Source organism: Squalius cephalus, assembly GCF_949319135.1.
Source record: "Squalius cephalus genome assembly, chromosome: 3".
Classification (NCBI taxonomy): domain Eukaryota; kingdom Metazoa; phylum Chordata; class Actinopteri; order Cypriniformes; family Leuciscidae; genus Squalius; species Squalius cephalus.
In genome coordinates, this window is record NC_137124.1 from 2,856,634 (window position 1) to 2,874,764 (window position 18,131).

Sequence of the window (18,131 nt, forward strand, 5' to 3'; positions counted from 1 at the left end):
TAATTATATAATTCTTGTTTTTTTTTTACTCTAAACTTTAAGTTGCTATGCATTACAAAAAAAAAAAAAAAAAAAAAAAAAAAAAAAAAAAATCATAGAAGGATGCCATTAATGTAACTGTTGCTGTTCAAATGCTACTGCTAATAAACATGTTTGTGAGAAAAGTAGGAAATGATCACAACTTACTGTATGTTAAAAGCTTATAAAGAAGCCTAACATAATAGTCTTTCTGCAAAGAGATGTTGAAAACTATTGAAAATTGAAAATAACAATATTTGAATTTTTTTAAGTACCAGTATTTTTTTTACATTCCTAATTACTTCTATGAAAACTACTTGATCAAATATTTACACAGGTAAATTTCGTGAACCAAAACATGCACAGTCAATAAATTACACTAGTCCATTAACTGTATGAATAAATTAGGGTGAAAAAATATTTTGGCATATGCACACATAAACATATCATGCCTGGCATTTCATTCATAATCAGACACTAGAGGACTCATTCGGCTGGGAGGGACTTTAGCTTGTTCGGCTTTTAAATAAACCAGTATTTCCTTCAAAGCCGTCTATTCAGCAGAGACTGGTGTGTAGGGATATTCATTGTTTATGCTTAATAGCAAAACTGTGTCTCAAAATATTTTGACAGGGAATAACATTCCTCAAATAGTTGCTTTACTGATTATTTATAGTTATTAATATAATACAAAAATTAAAAACATCATATTCTTCTAGAAAGGATTGAACTGTTTTGCTGTAATCCGACTGGAGAGTGACAGTCTTCTGTGAGGTCCACGCATTTATTCCAGCGATCGCCATGAATCCCGGGTGAGATGAAATTCATGTTTTCTGCAGGAAAAATGTACTTTTTTTAAAATAAAATTTAAGTTGCTTAATCGCTAAAATGGTGTGTATCTTCACTAGAGATACTGACATTTTAATTTATTTTATAACAACCCAACTCTCACATAATGATCCTGTCATTACAAAGACAAAACTTGATCAACTAAAGGATTTCATTGGCTGTAATGTGTTTTATGGCACCTTCTGGTGGATGGAAAGGTCTTTGCCCAAAACAGGAAAAAAAAAATGTTTTGAAATACTTTCTTATGACTAAGTAACTTAGATCATTGATTAAAAACAGCGAACATGCCAATGCTATGAATAATGAGGCTGTGATTAATAATGTATTTTCATATTTTTAAATAGAAAATTTAGAAAATGACAGTATTTGTGTTGAAAATCTTGTGGTCCTATCTGGTTTATTTTAAAACAAAGATGCTATTTTAGAAACTAAAGGCTGTTAAAATTAGTTTGGTCTTGAAGGGCCTTTAAAACTCTCCCAACTAATGCTTTAAACTAACTATACAAACATTTTTGTATACATTTATATGTAACATTGTGTAACATTTATGTGTACAAACATTTAAATTGCACTCAAGGTAGTTTTCATAAAAAAATCTTTATGACAGATTTATTCAATATTAAATAATTAAGACATCATTAACAGGTTAAGTAAATAAATAATGAATTTACAATATAGGGCAAATATGTTTTAAAAATGCTCCACAGTTAAAATATTGATCGGACGATTACATGCTGATAAGTTTCAGTTAGTTGGTCTGTGTGTTGCCATGTCTGTGGTTTTCCTGCAACAATGCCAAATCACCACTGCCGGAAAGTGCTTTTTACAGGGGAACCCCTTCCGGAATGTGATTGGGTGGGTTTGGCCGTGATTGCGCGGTTATTAAATAGCAATTGGGCTGGTTTTGCTACGCAAACCTGGCAACCCTAGGTTCCTTAGTTTAGATTTCCTGAGTAGAAGGAAGATGATTGGTTCACATGCCACTTGAACTGATGCGCGACCACTTTGATCTGTCACGACATATGAAAGAGTGTCAAAACACATTTATTGTTTGAAATTCATGATAACTGACAGAATATGAACGCTAATTAAGTTTCTTATTTAAAATCACACGATTTTTCGATTATTGGATGGGAGGAGCTACAAATAAATTTAAGTGAAGTTAAACTATAATCTTGAGATTTGAGAATCAAAATCGAGATTGTAAAAAAAATAAAATTAAAAAATTAAAAAAAATAATTTTGACAGAGCCATAAATAAAATTTGATAAATCAAAAAACATAAGCAGTGCATTCTGAAACAATGAAGTAGCAACAAGGAAAACATACTCAGAATTCCACTATAGGACCAACCGTAAATACTAAAAGCAAATAACACAAGAAATGACGTCAAGAGTCAAAACCACACCTCGGCTGATTTCAGAATAATATACTAGCATGCTACTCACAAATCTGCCTTATAAAGCCATGGAGAAAAACAGATATAGTAGTTTAGTATGTTATGTCAAATTTAGCCACACAGATTCAAACCCTTCATTACACTGAATGCCCCCGCGAGTGACCTGCAATAGAAACTTATCATGGCAGCATGATTTGAAAAGTATTTAGAGGGGATTCCCTGTTTAAAACAATTTATCTTGGAACATTATTATTATGGCTATTATGTTAAAAAATAATAAATTAAATGTGTACGTTTTCATATCTGTATATGAAGCCGGACATATACTCGCCCCGCTCTGAGAGGGTTTCGAACCGGGGTCTCTGGCGTGGGAGTCAGGCGCACTAAAACGGACGCTGAAGATCGCAGTCTCTAAGGTGCCTCTTGAGGCTAGGGGAGTGAGGTTTTACACGCTCAGCTCTTACTGGCCTACATCCGTTACAAAAACCCACCCGGGTCACGGCACCACATTCAATTCGAAACGGGGTCTCTGGAGGGTGCGCTAACAAGGACGCTAAAGACCGCAGCTGCTAGCATCAGTCACTAGCACGCCTTTTGAGGCCAGGGGAGTAAGGTTTATACGCAAAGCTCTTACTGTCCTACGTTTTACAAAAACATATAGCCTCAAATCACACAACAGAGAAAACCCAACTGCTTGACTGTTTATATTACAGTTAAATGTAAACTATACTATTACCAATGTTCTAAAATGTTAAATTTGGACAATTAGGAAATTAGTAACATCATGAAACTGTGAATTATGATATCCGCTATACAAATAAATTGACTTGCCTTACTCTTGGATGTATGTTTTATATTAGACATTTCTAGTCATAGATTCTTGCTGTGCAACTATGTTGAGAAACATTTACCTCCTTGTTCTACAGAAAGCCGAGACTTCCACCACGCAGACCAACTCTTATTCATGGAGGTCCTCCAAAACGATACCGTCTGCATACTGAGAGAAAAGTGCTTGATGATCATGGGAAAGTCAGAAAATGGACTTATGGGTACAAAGACACCAGTAAACGAAATAAAATTGTTCTACTGGTGGGAGAAACCGGCGCTGGCAAGACGACTCTCATCAACACCATGGTCAACTATTTACTGGGAGTGAAGTTTGAGGATGAAATATGGTATGAAATCACAGAAGAAGAAGCCAGAGACCAATCAGAATCACAAACCTCTGAAATCACCATGTATGAGGTTTGTCCTTTAAAGAATCCCATATCTCTCACCATCATTGATACTCCAGGATACGGAGACACTAGAGGACTGGAAAAAGATCTGGAAGTTGCTGAGAATTTATATATGCTCTTTCAGAGCAATCATGGAGTGTGTGAAGTCGATGCCGTGTGTTTTGTGACTCAAGCATCTAAGAATCGTCTCTCGGACAGACAGCATTACGTCATCAGTTCAATTCTGTCTTTGTTTGGAAAAGACATTGTGAACAACATTGTGTTTCTAATCACACACTCTGATGGTCTACCACCCAAAAACGTCCTCAGCGCCATTAATAAAGCTAGAATCCCCTGCAGACGAGACCACAATAACCAACCTGTTCATTTCTTATTCAACAACCGGCAGGCTGACGCCCGTCACACTGGAGAGCGTCGAGTTCGTGCTCAAAGAGACGCCTGGGAAGACAGCATGGACGGCATGAAGGACTTCCTTCAGTCTCTGACTCTAAAGAACAGAAGAAGTTTGGAGTTGACTTCAGATGTCCTGATAGAGCGCATTACATTAGAAGCGTCCATGTGCAACTTACAGCTGCGAATTCACGAGAAAGAGCAGAAAAAGGCTGAAAAACTTCAGATCCAGCAGGCAGTGATGGAAAACAAGGAAAAGATTGAGGAGTGTAAAAACTTTACCATTAAAGTCAAAAAGACTGTCAAAATGAAGGTTCCCATTGAAAGCGCTTCATGGAAGAGCAGGAAGGCGACGACCTGCACCGTCTGTGAGGAAAACTGCCATGAGTTTGACTGCTGGTGGGTTTCTGATCCCAGCAAATGTGAAGTCATGAAAAACGGCTACTGTACCGTGTGCACAGGGAAGTGCCACCACAGCAAACACGTCAAAGAAAACAAGAAATACATTGTCAGCACCTCGACCTTCATGATGGAATTTGACACTATAAAAAAGCAATATGAAAAAGCTCAAGAACAATCAAAGACATATTTGGTTTTAATGGGACATCTTGACAAAGATCTAAAGGAGATTGAGGATCAAAAGTCAATTCTTCTGTCCGAAGCTTACCAGACCATCAAGAATCTGTCTCAGATCGCATTAAAGCCAGACTCGGCCTTCACTCTTCAGCATCTGGACTTCTTCATCCCCAGAGTGAGGGAGGCTGGGAAAGAAGACTGGGTCCGAGAGCTGGAGGAAATGAGGAGAATCGCTGTGGCTGAAGAAGCCAATAAAGACGCTCTGAGTTATCTGAGAGCTGGTCTAGCTAAACTTTTCTTTGGTGAGCATCAATGATTGGATTTAATGCAAATGAAACAAAGAACATGTGAAAGACTGCTGCTTATAATGAGAAATCAATGCTTTCTGTACACAGTTGTTTCTACAGGACTTGGAAATACCAGGAGCTGACTTTTATTACAACTAAAAGTTTTCAATTATGTTGTTTTTTGTAATATGAAAGTCACATTAAAGATGTCTTTGAAACATTTTGTCTAGCCTTCCTCATTTTTATATATTACTTATATTATATATATGAAGACTTCAGATGCAAAAGCCTCTAAGTGCCATCTGAAATGTTCTTCTAAAATGAGCATTTTTTTTCAAGCTTGTATGTTTAAGTTCAGTAATTTCACTTTAATGACAATTAATTGGTAATTTTCATTGGCATTAAAGTGAAATAACTGAACATAAACATACAAGCTTGATAAAAATGATCATTGTAGAAGAAAATTTCAGATGGCACTTAGAGGCTTTTGCATCTGAAGTCTTCATATATATATATATTACCCTTTATCCAAACATTCAAACTTAAAGTGCCCCTATTATGCTATTTTAAATGTTCCATTCTTTATCTTTACTCAAAGTAGTAAGAACGACAGACAATCTGCATTAATAGACACAGTTTTAGGTAATAGTGGCCCACAGTTGATTAGCAGAACTATTTCAGTAAGACAGTAATAACGCTGGTTAGCTGGAGACATACACAATATAAAACTACATATTTTGAACACCCAGTAGAAAATATATAAATCAATAATTATTCATACTTACAGGTTGTGATTCTGAGGTGCAAGTTGGTCCAAATAAACTGAGCACTGACCCATCTTTCAAGAGCAAGCGTTTTGCAAATTCCGTGTTGAACTCCGATATTTGAGAAGCAATTGTCAAATGTCCGCAGACGGACATCGTAGAACATAGGCGGGCATTATGCAAATATCTTATCTAGTGACGTAGAACCATAATGCAGTGGGATTCGAATACAGACGACATGATGTAAATAAGAGGTTTATTATTGTCACAATAACGAGTTCCAAGATCCAAGTGCAAGTTGCTCACAGTTTTATTAGACAGAATGCCACAAAGTGGATACTCAGGAAACTCTCAATGTGGAATCACAGACAAGGAAGATACTCAGGGTGCACTACAAGAAGCTGGTCGATGCAAAATCCCGAACCGGTAATCCAGCATCACACGGGACTCAGAGGAGAATGCGGGGATCAAACACAGCAAGCAGCTCTGACGAGGTAACTGGCAATGAGAACAAGACATGAGTAACGAACCGACACCCAGCATAACTCACTCCAGCTAGATATAGGCAGTAAACTAGCTGCAGCTGAAGTGACTGATTGGAGTGATGAGCTGGTCACTAGGCAACAAACAAGCACCACACACAGACCGAACACCTACAAACACACCAACAGATACAGAAAATGAACACACGGATCGATGAACCGTGACAATTATGCCCTTTAGTCAGCTTCATTGATTATAACAGGAGTCTTCAAAAGAATGTAGAACGATGTGACCTCGCAATGAGATGAAGTGAGTGAAGAGATGAAGAACTCGCAATCACAACTTAGATAAAAGTTTTGTTCATCATGCTGCTAAGATGACTAATGGCAGCGTGTAAACACTGCAAAGTTCTGTGGGCCAAAGTCACATAAAGCTAAATTGCATTATTGTTCAAAATAAATTCAACATAGATATGTACAGGGTGGGCCATTTATATGGATACACCGTAATAACATGGGAATGGTTGGTGATATTAAAGTCCTGTTTGTGGCACATTAGTATATGTGAGGGGGCAAACTCCTCAAGATGGGTGGTGACCATGGTGGCCATTTAGAAGTCGGCCATCTTGGATACAACTTTTGTTTTTTCAATAGGAAGAGGGCCATGTGACACATCAAACTTATTGGTAATGTCACAAGAAAAACAATGGTATGCTTGGTTTCAACGTAACTTTATTCGTTCATGAGTTATTTACAAGTTTCTGACCACTTATAAAATGTGTTCAATGTGCTGCCCATTGTGTTGGATTGTCAATGCAACCCTGTTCTCCCACTCTTCACACACTGATAGCAACACCGCAGGAGAAATGCCAGCACAGGCATCCAGTATCCGTAGTTTCAGGTGCTGCACATCTCGTATCTTCACACCATAGACAATTGCACCACCACATTATGGGTGCCAGGTCCGAGCATTCCTAGATGAACAGTTTCCTGGAAAGTGGATTGGTCGTCGTGGGCCAGTTGAATGGCCCCCAAGGTCTCCTGATCTGACCCCCTTAGACTTTTATCTTTGGGGTCATCCGAAGGCAATTGTCTATGGTGTGAAGATACGAGATGTGCAGCACTATATACCAGGGTCCAACCTTTTTGTGTGCGAGGGCTACCTCAAGGGATAAAGTAATCTAGAAGGGATTTTTGTTTGTTATACTCAAAAAAAATATTTATTATACACATATAACATGGTTGTGCTTTTTTACTTTTCACCATCATATGAGAAATAATAAAATATCTTGATGTTCTGGTTCAGACTTACAAGCGTAAAAAAAAAAAAAAAAAATCAACAATTCCTGAAAAATTATGAAAGTATTTATTGATTTTTTTTGTTGATTTTCTATAAACCTATTGTATGTGTTATCAAAAACAGTAGCCCAAACATTTAGCCTAGTATAAATATAAATGCAAAAATAAATAAATAAACTGCCATAACTTCTAAACAAAAACATTACTGCATAAAATGTAATACATTTATACTATATTAATATAACAGCATTTTTAATATGAATATATACAGGCACATTTCTGCCAAAAAAGTTTGTTTTACTAGGCTACAGTTTTACTACAGTTAATTCATAAGTTGTGGAGTGAAATGTCTTCTAACTGGTTTGTTCTTGGAACAATGTTTCGCCTGTTTTTTGCATCTATGTTGAGAATATCAGCGCTGTTTAAGCTGGCTTTTAACAAGCTTAAATCACAATGTCATCTGTGGGTTTATAAGAGAAATAGAGAATTCTGCGCTGAATTGAACTGCTTCTCAGTGGATCGTGCAGCTCTGTGTAATAATGTTTGCATGATCGAGATCAGTCCGCACAGCTGCTTTGGCCGCGATCGCTGTTTTTTGGGCCGAGCTGATAATGCTCTGCGCTGCTCAGATCAAACAAGTTTTGTTCCACTTTTTGAGCGTTTGCCATTTGATGTTTCTCATACTCTACGCAAATGACAGTGTATAATTAAAGAGAGTTGGGTAATTTTGTAGAGGCAAAAGTGCAAATGTTTAGTTGCCCCAGCACGAAAAAAGGTCGCAAAATGATACCATGTAGTCGAGGTCTGGAGCCCCGATTTACAGTGGATCGCTATTGGCAAGTTGGGGCTATTTATAGAATGTGTTTAACGGGCAACTCACATGCACCACGTCGGAGACCACTGCTATAGCCTACTATAACTTAACTATTCAAATATAATGTAAGCAAATGTAAAAGTGCAGAATAGGTAGCATAAGCCTTATAAAACTAACTTTCTGTCAGTGGCTAGTAGGCCGACTCTTCTTCCTCAGTTGTTTTTTTTACACGTAGCGTATAAGTGATCGTATTAGTGCCCCTGCTGTTGGCTGTTCATATTGCTTTATATTACACTTTTTTTTGTGCCGATCCGACGGCCATCGGTTGGACGGCCGTTCTGGACTTTTCCAGAACGCACAGATTGTCAGTCCGTCCCTGTTCAAAACTAACATTCGTTTGTTCGTTGTGTCAAGTTGCAATTTGTTTGAAATAACAAACCAGTTCACCCGAAGGAAAACTTGATGAAGTGCTATTAGAAGCTAAGCTTTTTGGTACATAACGGCTACCGTAGATGCAACACGCATTTTAAAAAGCGAGGCGCTGTAGAGCACTATTCGTTTGAATGCAAAATACAATTTCACCACTAGATGGGAGAAAATCCTATACTTAATGTCCCTTTAAGCATGTCAGTCTTGATTGAAAATGTTAAATGATAAAAACACATTTGTTCTATTTCTTGTCTTTCTTTTGCAAGCTACATGCTAATGTTTGAATTATAGTCTAACTTACAACACAGCATGTGTACATTGCCATTTCCAGGGAAGATAAACACCATTCAGTGAAAAGTCTCACAGTGTATAGACCAACATTACTCCTGTATTATATATATATATAAAAAAAAACATGCTGGTAAATAAGAGAAGATTGTCTCAAAAAAACTTAAACTATGAGGGGTCAAAGTCAGCATATTAGTCATGCCAGTCAAACGTTCTACATTATAACTAACCAGTTATTGAAGAAAAATTCCACCACACCTGAAACACAAAGAAACCTGAATGCACAAGGAAACAACTGTACCATTAGATATTTTTAGTACTTACCAACAATGTGACAGATGCTGACAGGAAAAATAATCAGGATGACACACAGTGTTTGTATGTGAGCAAACAAAAATAAATATTATGCTCAGAGTTGTTTTCGTTACATTTATCTCTAGTTGCATTCACTCACTTCCCAGTAATCTTAAATGATTCATTGTCAATACAACTGAAATATTCAAAAGAACATTGCATAAGCTGACTTCCTAACACTCACCATTATGATATTATGATGATCAGTGTTCTCTTTGGTTGGGAACTTCATTTCTATTATTGTAATTCTCTTTCTATTGATGCAGCGATGCAACAAGAAATCACTGCATGCAAAACACAACAATGGTAACAACAATGGTAGCTATAGTAAGTCAAGACTAAATCTTAAAGGGATACTCCACTTTAAAATGAAAATGCTGTCATCATATACTCACCCTCATGTTGTTTCAATCCTGTATGAATTTCTTTCTTCTGCTGAACACAAAGGAAGATATTAACCAGATACTAACCAGACAGTTTCTGGTCTCATTGACTTCCATAGTATATATTTTTTCCTACTATGGAAGTCAATGAGACCAGACACTGTCTGGTTACTGACATTCTTCTAAATATCTTCCTTTCTGTTCAGCAGAAGAAAGAAATTCATACAGGTTTGAAACAACATGAGGATTATCTCGAGACACAACTTGATCAACTGCAGGAGCATAATTACATTGGCTGTAATATGTTTTATGGTGCCATCTGATGGACTGAATGCTCTTTACCTAAAACAGAACAATTCTTCAATATATTTCTATAATTAGGGTATAATAACACAAATAAAAAAATGGAGTTTATAAAAAAAGGGCATATATGTTTATTCTAGAGTTTTCTAGATAATCAACATAATAACTTTCCTGTGGTAAATGTACCATTGTGTTAAGTTGTTTTATTGACACCGTTCCAAGGTTAAAACTTTAATTGGACTATTACATGAGAGCTGCTCCGTTTCAGTAAATTGTCTTTCAACATAGTTTCTGATGTTTATTCATGATTTTCTTTCTTGCTACAGCTATAGTAATGTTGCTTGCTAAAAAGCTAGATTGTGAGGTTTAAGAATCAACATCAACCCAAGAATCAACCCAATAAAAATCACATAGCAAAATGGGTTGAACCAAACGCGTAAGCAGTGCAGTCTGAAACAACGAAGAAGCAACAAGGAAAACATACTCAGAATTCCATTAACACGACTTATTTACAGTTAATAACGCTAGCGGCGCAAATGACGTCAAGACCACACTGCGGAAGATGAACCCTCGAACACAGGCTGATTTCAGAATAATAGCTGTCATAAAAAGCCATGGAGAAATTAGCAATGGTGTGTTATTTCAAATTTAGACACACCGTTTCAAACCCTTTACTACATGTACAATAAGTTTCACATGTAAAAAGAAAAGTATAATCGTTGAATTGGTCCACAATTCAGTTTCCTACATTTTAAACTAACTTTGCATGCTTTCACAGATTTCCCATAATGTGTCAGATAAATAAAACCACCCAGCTCACGTTCCTTTTAATCAAGTGACAAACTGGTATTACTGGAAAGACGAGCAGGAGAGACGTCCCATTCTTTTAAAAAAATCTCCGACTGATGAAGAGGTTTGCTGTGAAAACTCCACAACAACATGATCTCGAATTGTGTAAGTATCATAAATATATTCTCTCTCAGAAAAAAAACAACAAAACTTTAAGAACACATTTTTAAAACTATTTATAATTTTTGTAAACAATCTATTGTTGTCGTTACCTTAATTATTTTGTGTGTATAATTTACATATGTGTGTGTGTATAGGGGTGGGTGATATGACCAAAATCTTATAAGTCATTTTATTTCATGATAACAGTATATATCACAATATAGTTATTTTTGCTTTGGATAAGGATTTTATGATATAATATTTTTTGATACCTTTGAAATGTCATAATTCATATCACTATTTTAAATATAATTTAAAAAAAACAATACTAGCCTAAAAAAACTCTCAAGCTTACTGAAGACAAGTAAACATTGATAAAGAAAGAGCAAAGAAAACAAATTACAACAGAACAAAGACACAAATGAAATAGACCTACCCGGAAAACTTCAAGCACTAGAAATACTACATAAAATGTATAATCAAATGTATAAAAAACAATACATAGTCTTTTCTGTGTAAATTCAATATACATTAATTCTTATTAAAGTAATAAAAGTGATTCAGACAAGAGCAGTGAGAGATTTCCTCCCTTTATTGTTGTTTGATTAGCATTCTGTTGTCACTTTAAGACCGACTGCACGGATCCAGTATACTCATGTGTTTTCTTTCTCAACTGTTAACGTTCACTGAAGGCATAAATGACTGTTTACTTGCAAAGACATGATCACTTTGACACATAGTTATGTGTATTTAACCGTTCAAGCCCAGTTAGGCGGCAAAAAGCACTCAGTTCAGTTCTCACACGCTTTATGAGCAGAGGCTTCGTGTTAGAAAAAGTCTCTCAGAGAGCACGAGCATATACTAAAATAAGTTCGCTTCCGCTGCTAATTGTGCTTCAACGATTTAAAATAAACTGTTTTTAAACAGAAATGCTTAAAAACGCATGCAAACGATAATATTTTGTGATGGCACAGCAACGTCACACTTGAGAAGATCAAAATCTCAACCGGTTGACAAATTTTTACCGGTTAACCGTGTCTACCGTTATGAGCATAAGTTCAATTTGTGAAAACAAATGCAACTAATTCAAAACACCACTATTCAGGCTATTAAATTAAATATTCTTTACATTTAAAAGAGAATCAACTTAACAGACAAAATCAGCACAGTGTAAATGTTTATATTATATTGATCCTTTTTTAACACGGGTTGAATTTTGCTGGTAACTGAATCTTTCAGGCAATTCATGGACTAGTACACGAAAACAGACAAAGAAAAGAAGGCAATTCTATTATTTGATCAAAAACTTCAGAATTAGGCACACAATAAGAAATTGAGAAATGTTTGTGTTTTTATCCACACAATGAAAGTCACTGAGGTCCAGTGTTGTTTGTTTTCCAATTTTCTTCAAAATATCTTATTTTGTGTTCCAGAGAGGAAATTAAGCCATAAAGGTTTGGAACGACACAAAGAAGAGTAAATGAAGAAAGAATTTTCATTTTTGGTGGATTGTCCCTTTAACCCCGGCAACAATGGCATTTCCCAGAAATCGCTGTCAGCGCAGCTTCAGCTTGAATCAAGGTCCCATTATGCCGTAAGAAAATGTTCTCAATTATTATAATAATAGGGGTTTTAAACTAAAATGTGATTTTTGTATTATGGCTGGTCTGGATGTAGGTAATTGTTGATCTTTTATAAGCTAATATTATGAGGAACTTCCCTGGTTGAAACATTTTTACTAATAGATTATTATCCGTTGCTCTCTGGAAGTCTTTGGCAGAACATAGTATGGTAAAAAGTTAAAAGTATGGTAAAAAGTAATGGAATTTGGCACACTGATAGAGGACAGTCCGTAACTCAATCCTTCTAGCGCCACTAACTGTCCAAATTTGCACTTATGTTTATGCTAATAACTTGTGAACCGTAAGGGCTAGAAACAAAATTATTTTTTTTTCACTGATTCCTTGGCTCAAGACAATTCGACAATTTGATTGCACCCTATGACGTAATTTTCCGTTATGAAAATGTTTCCGCCATTTTGAATTTTCCAAAAAGCACATTTTTCAAACTCCTTTTTTTGCGAGTTTTGCAAAAAAAAACGAGTTTTTTGCTTTCCTGACAAAAGTTATGGAATTTAAGACGATTTGTTAAACTGTTTTGTAAAAACACACAAACAAATTGTATGCAGCTCTTGCAAAAATAGACATAAGGCTCTATCTCCTCAACGCTTTATTGTATTCACACCAAAGTTTGTCCATAAAAGTGGTCTTGTTTGATTTGGGGTGGAATGCCGAATCTAATGATATCCAATTTTCCCATATTGGCCATCGTCCATTATGAATTTTGTAGTAAAATACTGTATTTTATGAATGCATTAGCGTATCATTATGGAACTCAGTATGGGTCATTGGCACAATGCCCTAAAGGAGCCTGAGAAGTTTCAAGCCAGCGCCACCTAGTATTAAAATCAAATATTCACATGCTTATAACTTTGGATTTGGTTGATTTATTTTCATAGGAGTCATCTCCATGATACCAAAGATGCTTGGTTCCTTTTCAGTCGGTCACGATCGACGTAGTCTTGTCGACTGACACGCTAGGGAGCCTGTCATCTTCGAGTATTGTAACAACGAGCCAATGGACATTGGCATGCGTGAATCGCATCACACGCCCCGCCCCGCCCCGCCCCACAGTGCAGGTATAAATATGGAAGTGGATACACGCACCATTTGTCTTTTGCTTCGGAGCCAATCGGTCTCGATGTCTCTGAAGAGTGTTGTTGCAAGTATGTCGGTGTTCTTCTAGGAAGACTCTCTCAGTGCTGGTGGTTCTACAGCGCGAGTGCAGCGGTGATCGCAAGCTTTGAACTCTCAACTGCTGTTTTAACAGCATCAAATTTCTGTATCAAAAATATGTATATATATATATATATATATATATATATATATATATATATATATATATATATACACACACATATTTAGTCCTCATTATCACACCTGCTACGGCATCATGTGGCATGGATGATCAGAGGATCATAGTGCGGCTTTCCCGCCCAGTAACCTGAGTGGTTACTGTCGCGACACAGGTGCACCTGTGTTGGGCTGGGCTGGGCTGATCGGCGACGCGGTGGAGAGCTATATAGGAAGTACGATTTGATCGTCAGGTTCCTGAGTGGTGCAAGGAGATGAAATAAACTACCTTGCGCCCCCTCTATACCTTCTTGGGACCTATCTCCAGTGCTACTGCACTCTGAGACCTCCCCTGAGCACTACAGACAGTTGATTTAAAAATTCTGTTTTTAAAGATACAGTTCTCCTACTTGCTTGCTCTATCAAGAAGGTAGGGGGCCTGCACACAGTTTCGGAAACCAACAGAAGGGAAGGCGGTTTCCATGCAGAGGTTGGCCCACTAAAAGATTAGTGTTGCCATCATCTTGGTGAATTTCCCAAGGTGCACTGTGCCCACCTGGGTAGTGAGCTCCTCCAAAAAGAGAGAGTGTAGCTCCTTCCTAGGCATTGACATGAGTGCCTCGCTAACAGATTAAGAGTTGTGGGCTGAGCGACACCAGCACATTCGCTAGGAAATTAGCCTATGTGTCGAGCCGGTTGCTTTCCGTGGGCTCCCTTCACACGAAGCTAGCTTCACCTTAGCCCGGTTTGTAGTGTCGGCTACGCCATTCTCCTCCTATGAACTGGATAAGTGCGCCTTTTTGCTCCAGTTGAGTTCCCTATTCCGAACTCTGTTGAGTTCCTCCTCACCTCGTCTGTGTTGGATGTGGTGGAGCATCCGATGCTAGACCTTTCACTTGTATGCTTGTGTAACTTGTGTTAGGTAGGGTCCATATGTTGTGATTCCTACGGCGATCCCATATTTGTATTCTTTCACGGTTTGACTCCCTGCACCGAGCCCATGTCTTTGCCGTCACTGTCCGGTTACGTCTCCCCCTGTTATCGGCTGGAGCCACCTCAGTGACATGCCATATGTTGTACTGCCCCCTAAGTTTGCTCAGTCCATATGTGTATTCTCCACATGTTCTCTCCTTCGGGCACACTTCCCGGTGGTCCTGTGGAACAGCAGTGACTTTCCTGGCCTAAGCCCTGTCCTATTCCGCCTCAATATGAGGGAAGATCAGGAGGCTTTTGTCTAGGCACTGGAAGGTGGCAGCACTAGTGGTGTCTTAATAGGGATCCCAATCAGTCGACACGCCGACTACGTCAAACGTGACCGACTGAAAGGTAACGTCTCGGTTACGTATGTAACCCTCGTTCCCTGAAGGAGGGAATGGAGACATAGTCCCCCAGCCACTATTGCTGTACCACCGCTGACCGGGGTCCGCTCGGCTCCTCAGCGAAAAACAACTGGTGCGTGCATCCACTTCCGTATTTATACCTGCACTGCACTGCACTGTGGGGCGGGGCGGGGCGGGGCGGGGCGGGGCGGGGCGTGTGATGGGATTCATGCACACCAATGTCCATTGGCTCGTTTTTACAATATTCGAAGATGACAGGCTCCCTAGTGTGATCCCAATCAGTCAACACGTCTCCGTTCCCTCCATCAGGGAACGAGGGTTACATATGTAACCGAGACATTTCGCCATATGGTTTGTGCAATGTTGTGATTAAGCGCTTAAATAACTTACAGAAATATCTTCAAAATCGGAAACATAGGTCGTTGACCATATTCTTATGCCCAAATGTCAAAATTGTTATGGTAAGTGGCAAAAAATGCAAATAAAGCTGTCAATGGGTAATTGGTTGTGTTCTGATAGATATAAATGTCTATAACTCCAAACCAAAATGAGAAATTTTCATCAAATTTCACACGCTTATGTATGGGGCCATTCTGAGGACACACACACAAAAAGCGGTGGAACTGCAACACTCAGTGGCGCTAAAATTAAACAAAACATGAAAACTACTATACAGTATTCTGACATAAATTGCTATATTTTACAAATGCATTGGTGTATCATTACGAAACTCAGTATGTGCCATCGGAACCATGCCCTGAAGGTACTCAAAGCATTTCGACAGTTATAATGAAAGTTATAATGAAATTTTCAGAAATGATAATAATTATATAAATTAACTAAAAAATTAGCTTATTCTAATGAAACTGGCTTAATTGATTCCTTGAGTTATGCTGAGAACATAAATGCCAATTTTGTGTAATTTTTGCATTTTACAGAAGGCCGTGTCTTCCTCCACGCAGACTAGTTCTAATTCATCGAGGTCCTCCGAAACGATTCCTTCTACATACAGAGAGGAAAGTAATTGATGATAATGGAAAAGTCCGAAAATGGACTTATGGGAAAAAACACTCCACAAAACGAAACAAAATTGTTCTGCTGGTGGGAGAGACTGGCGTTGGGAAAACCACCATCATCAACACCATGGTCAACTACTTACTGGGAGTGAAGTTTGAGGATGAAATATGGTATGAAATCACAGAAGAAGAAGCCAGAGACCAATCAGAATCACAAACCTCTGAAATCACCATGTATGAGGTCTGTCCTGTAAAGGGTCCCATAACTCTCACCATCATTGATACTCCAGGATACGGAGACACTAGAGGACTGGAAAAAGATCTGGAAGTTGCTGAGAATTTATCCATGTTGTTTCAGAATAATGATGGAGTTCGTCAAATTGACGCTGTGTGTTTTGTGACTCAAGCATCTAAGAATCGTCTCTCGGACAGACAGCATTACATCATCAGTTCAATTCTGTCTTTGTTTGGAAAAGACATTGTGAACAACATTGTGTTTCTAATCACACACTCTGATGGTCTGCCAGCCAAAAACGTCCTTGGTGCCATTAATAAAGCTAGAATCCCCTGCAGACGAGACCACAATAACCAACCTGTTCATTTCTTATTCAACAACCGGCAGGCTGACGCCCGTCACACTGGAGAGCGTCTAGTTCGTGCTCAAAGAGACGCCTGGGAAGACAGCATGGATGGCATGAAGCATTTCCTTCAGTCACTGGATGAAAAGAACAGAAGAAGTTTGGAGTTGACTTCAAATGTCCTGATAGAGCGCATTCGATTAGAAGCGTCCATGTGCAACTTACAGCTGCAAATTCAAGAGAAAGAATCAAAGAAGTCTGAAAAACTTCAGATCCAGGAGGCAATGAGACAAAACAAGGAAAAGATTGAGGAGTGTAAAAACTTTACCATTAAAGTCAAAAAGACTGTCAAAGAGAAGGTTCCCATTGAAAGCGCTTCATGGAAGAGCAGGAAGGCGACGACCTGCACCGTCTGTGAGGAAAACTGCCATGAGTTTGACTGCTGGTGGGTTTCGAATCCCAGCAAATGTGAAGTCATGAAAAACGGCTACTGTACCGTGTGCACAGGGAAGTGCCACCACAGCAAACATGTCAAAGAAAACAAGAAATACATCATCAGCACCTCGAGCATGCAGTTGGAATTTGACTCCATAAAAAAGGATTATGAAAAAGCTCAAAGACAATTCAAGAGGTTTTCAGTTGTAATAGATCATCTTGATCAAGATCTGAAGGAGATTGAGGACCAAAAGTCAATTCTTCTGTCCGATGCTTACAAGAACATCAAGCATCTGTCTCAGATCGCATTAAAGCCAGACTCGGCCTTCACTCTTCAGCATCTGGACTTCTTCATCCCCAGAGTGAGGGAGGCTGGGAAAGAAGACTGGGTCCGAGAGCTGGAGGAAATGAGGAGAACTGCTGTGGCTGAAGAAGCCAATAAAGATGCTCTGAGTTATCTGAGAGCTGGTCTAGCTAAACTTTTCTTTGGTGGGCAATGAACAAATGCAGAGAACACAAGAGATGAATCAATGACAATGAAGAATTTTGAAATACTGTAGCCTATATGTGTAACAGAGTTATGATTTTAATCAGTTTTATTGTGAATTCTTCTGAATTCAGCAGCAGTTGTTAATTCCATGTTGTAGTGCTGCCCTCGTGTGGTTTGTGTGGGGACTGTAGAAATGTTTAGTTAGATGGAAGATGACGCAACACAGTTGCATTGAGTAGTGCACACTGTGGCTGAGTTATGCCTGCAGTGAAACAAAGCCACTAAGAGGACATTTTATTTCATTTAACATTAAACAGAATTACATCAACCAGCATTTGTGTTCGTGCATTCATTGGGGGTTTAAAGGTTCGGCCAGAGCCCGCCATACAGTCGGTGTTCATCAGATCTCTGGAATGTGCATGTGAACATTGAGCAAACCACAACGCAGAGTGAAGGATATATATATATATATATATATATATATATATATATATATATATATATATATATATATATATATATATGAAGAGTTCAGAT

The 18,131-nt window shown here is 38.2% G+C and overlaps 2 protein-coding genes across 6 annotated transcripts; both read left to right on the forward strand.

Moving 5' to 3' along the window:
- Positions 1 to 490: 490 nt before the first annotated feature.
- On the forward strand, positions 491 to 4,971 carry LOC307155785 (uncharacterized protein). 2 transcript variants are annotated; one of them, XM_079866725.1, is made up of 3 exons: positions 491 to 588; positions 738 to 830; positions 3,192 to 4,971. In XM_079866725.1, the coding sequence occupies exons 2-3, from the start codon at positions 820 to 822 to the stop codon at positions 4,783 to 4,785; spliced, it is 1,605 nt and encodes a 534-aa protein (XP_079722851.1). In that variant the 5' UTR covers positions 491 to 588; positions 738 to 819; the 3' UTR covers positions 4,786 to 4,971. The 2 variants fall into 2 exon arrangements, with proteins under 2 accessions (XP_079722851.1, XP_079722850.1); XM_079866724.1 differs by having other exon boundaries at positions 570 to 830.
- Positions 4,972 to 10,752: 5,781 nt separating this feature from the next.
- Positions 10,753 to 17,927, forward strand: LOC307155760 (uncharacterized protein). Of its 4 annotated transcripts, XM_079866688.1 has the most exons (4): positions 10,793 to 10,826; positions 12,063 to 12,105; positions 12,257 to 12,417; positions 16,014 to 17,921. In XM_079866688.1, exons 3-4 carry the CDS (start codon positions 12,356 to 12,358, stop codon positions 17,602 to 17,604), a joined length of 1,653 nt encoding a protein of 550 aa, XP_079722814.1. In that variant the 5' UTR covers positions 10,793 to 10,826; positions 12,063 to 12,105; positions 12,257 to 12,355; the 3' UTR covers positions 17,605 to 17,921. The 4 variants fall into 4 exon arrangements, with proteins under 4 accessions (XP_079722812.1, XP_079722814.1, XP_079722815.1 ...); XM_079866686.1 differs by lacking the exon at positions 12,063 to 12,105 and having other exon boundaries at positions 10,753 to 10,826; positions 16,014 to 17,927; XM_079866687.1 differs by lacking the exon at positions 10,793 to 10,826 and having other exon boundaries at positions 12,044 to 12,105.
- The last annotated feature ends 204 nt before the right edge of the window (positions 17,928 to 18,131 follow it).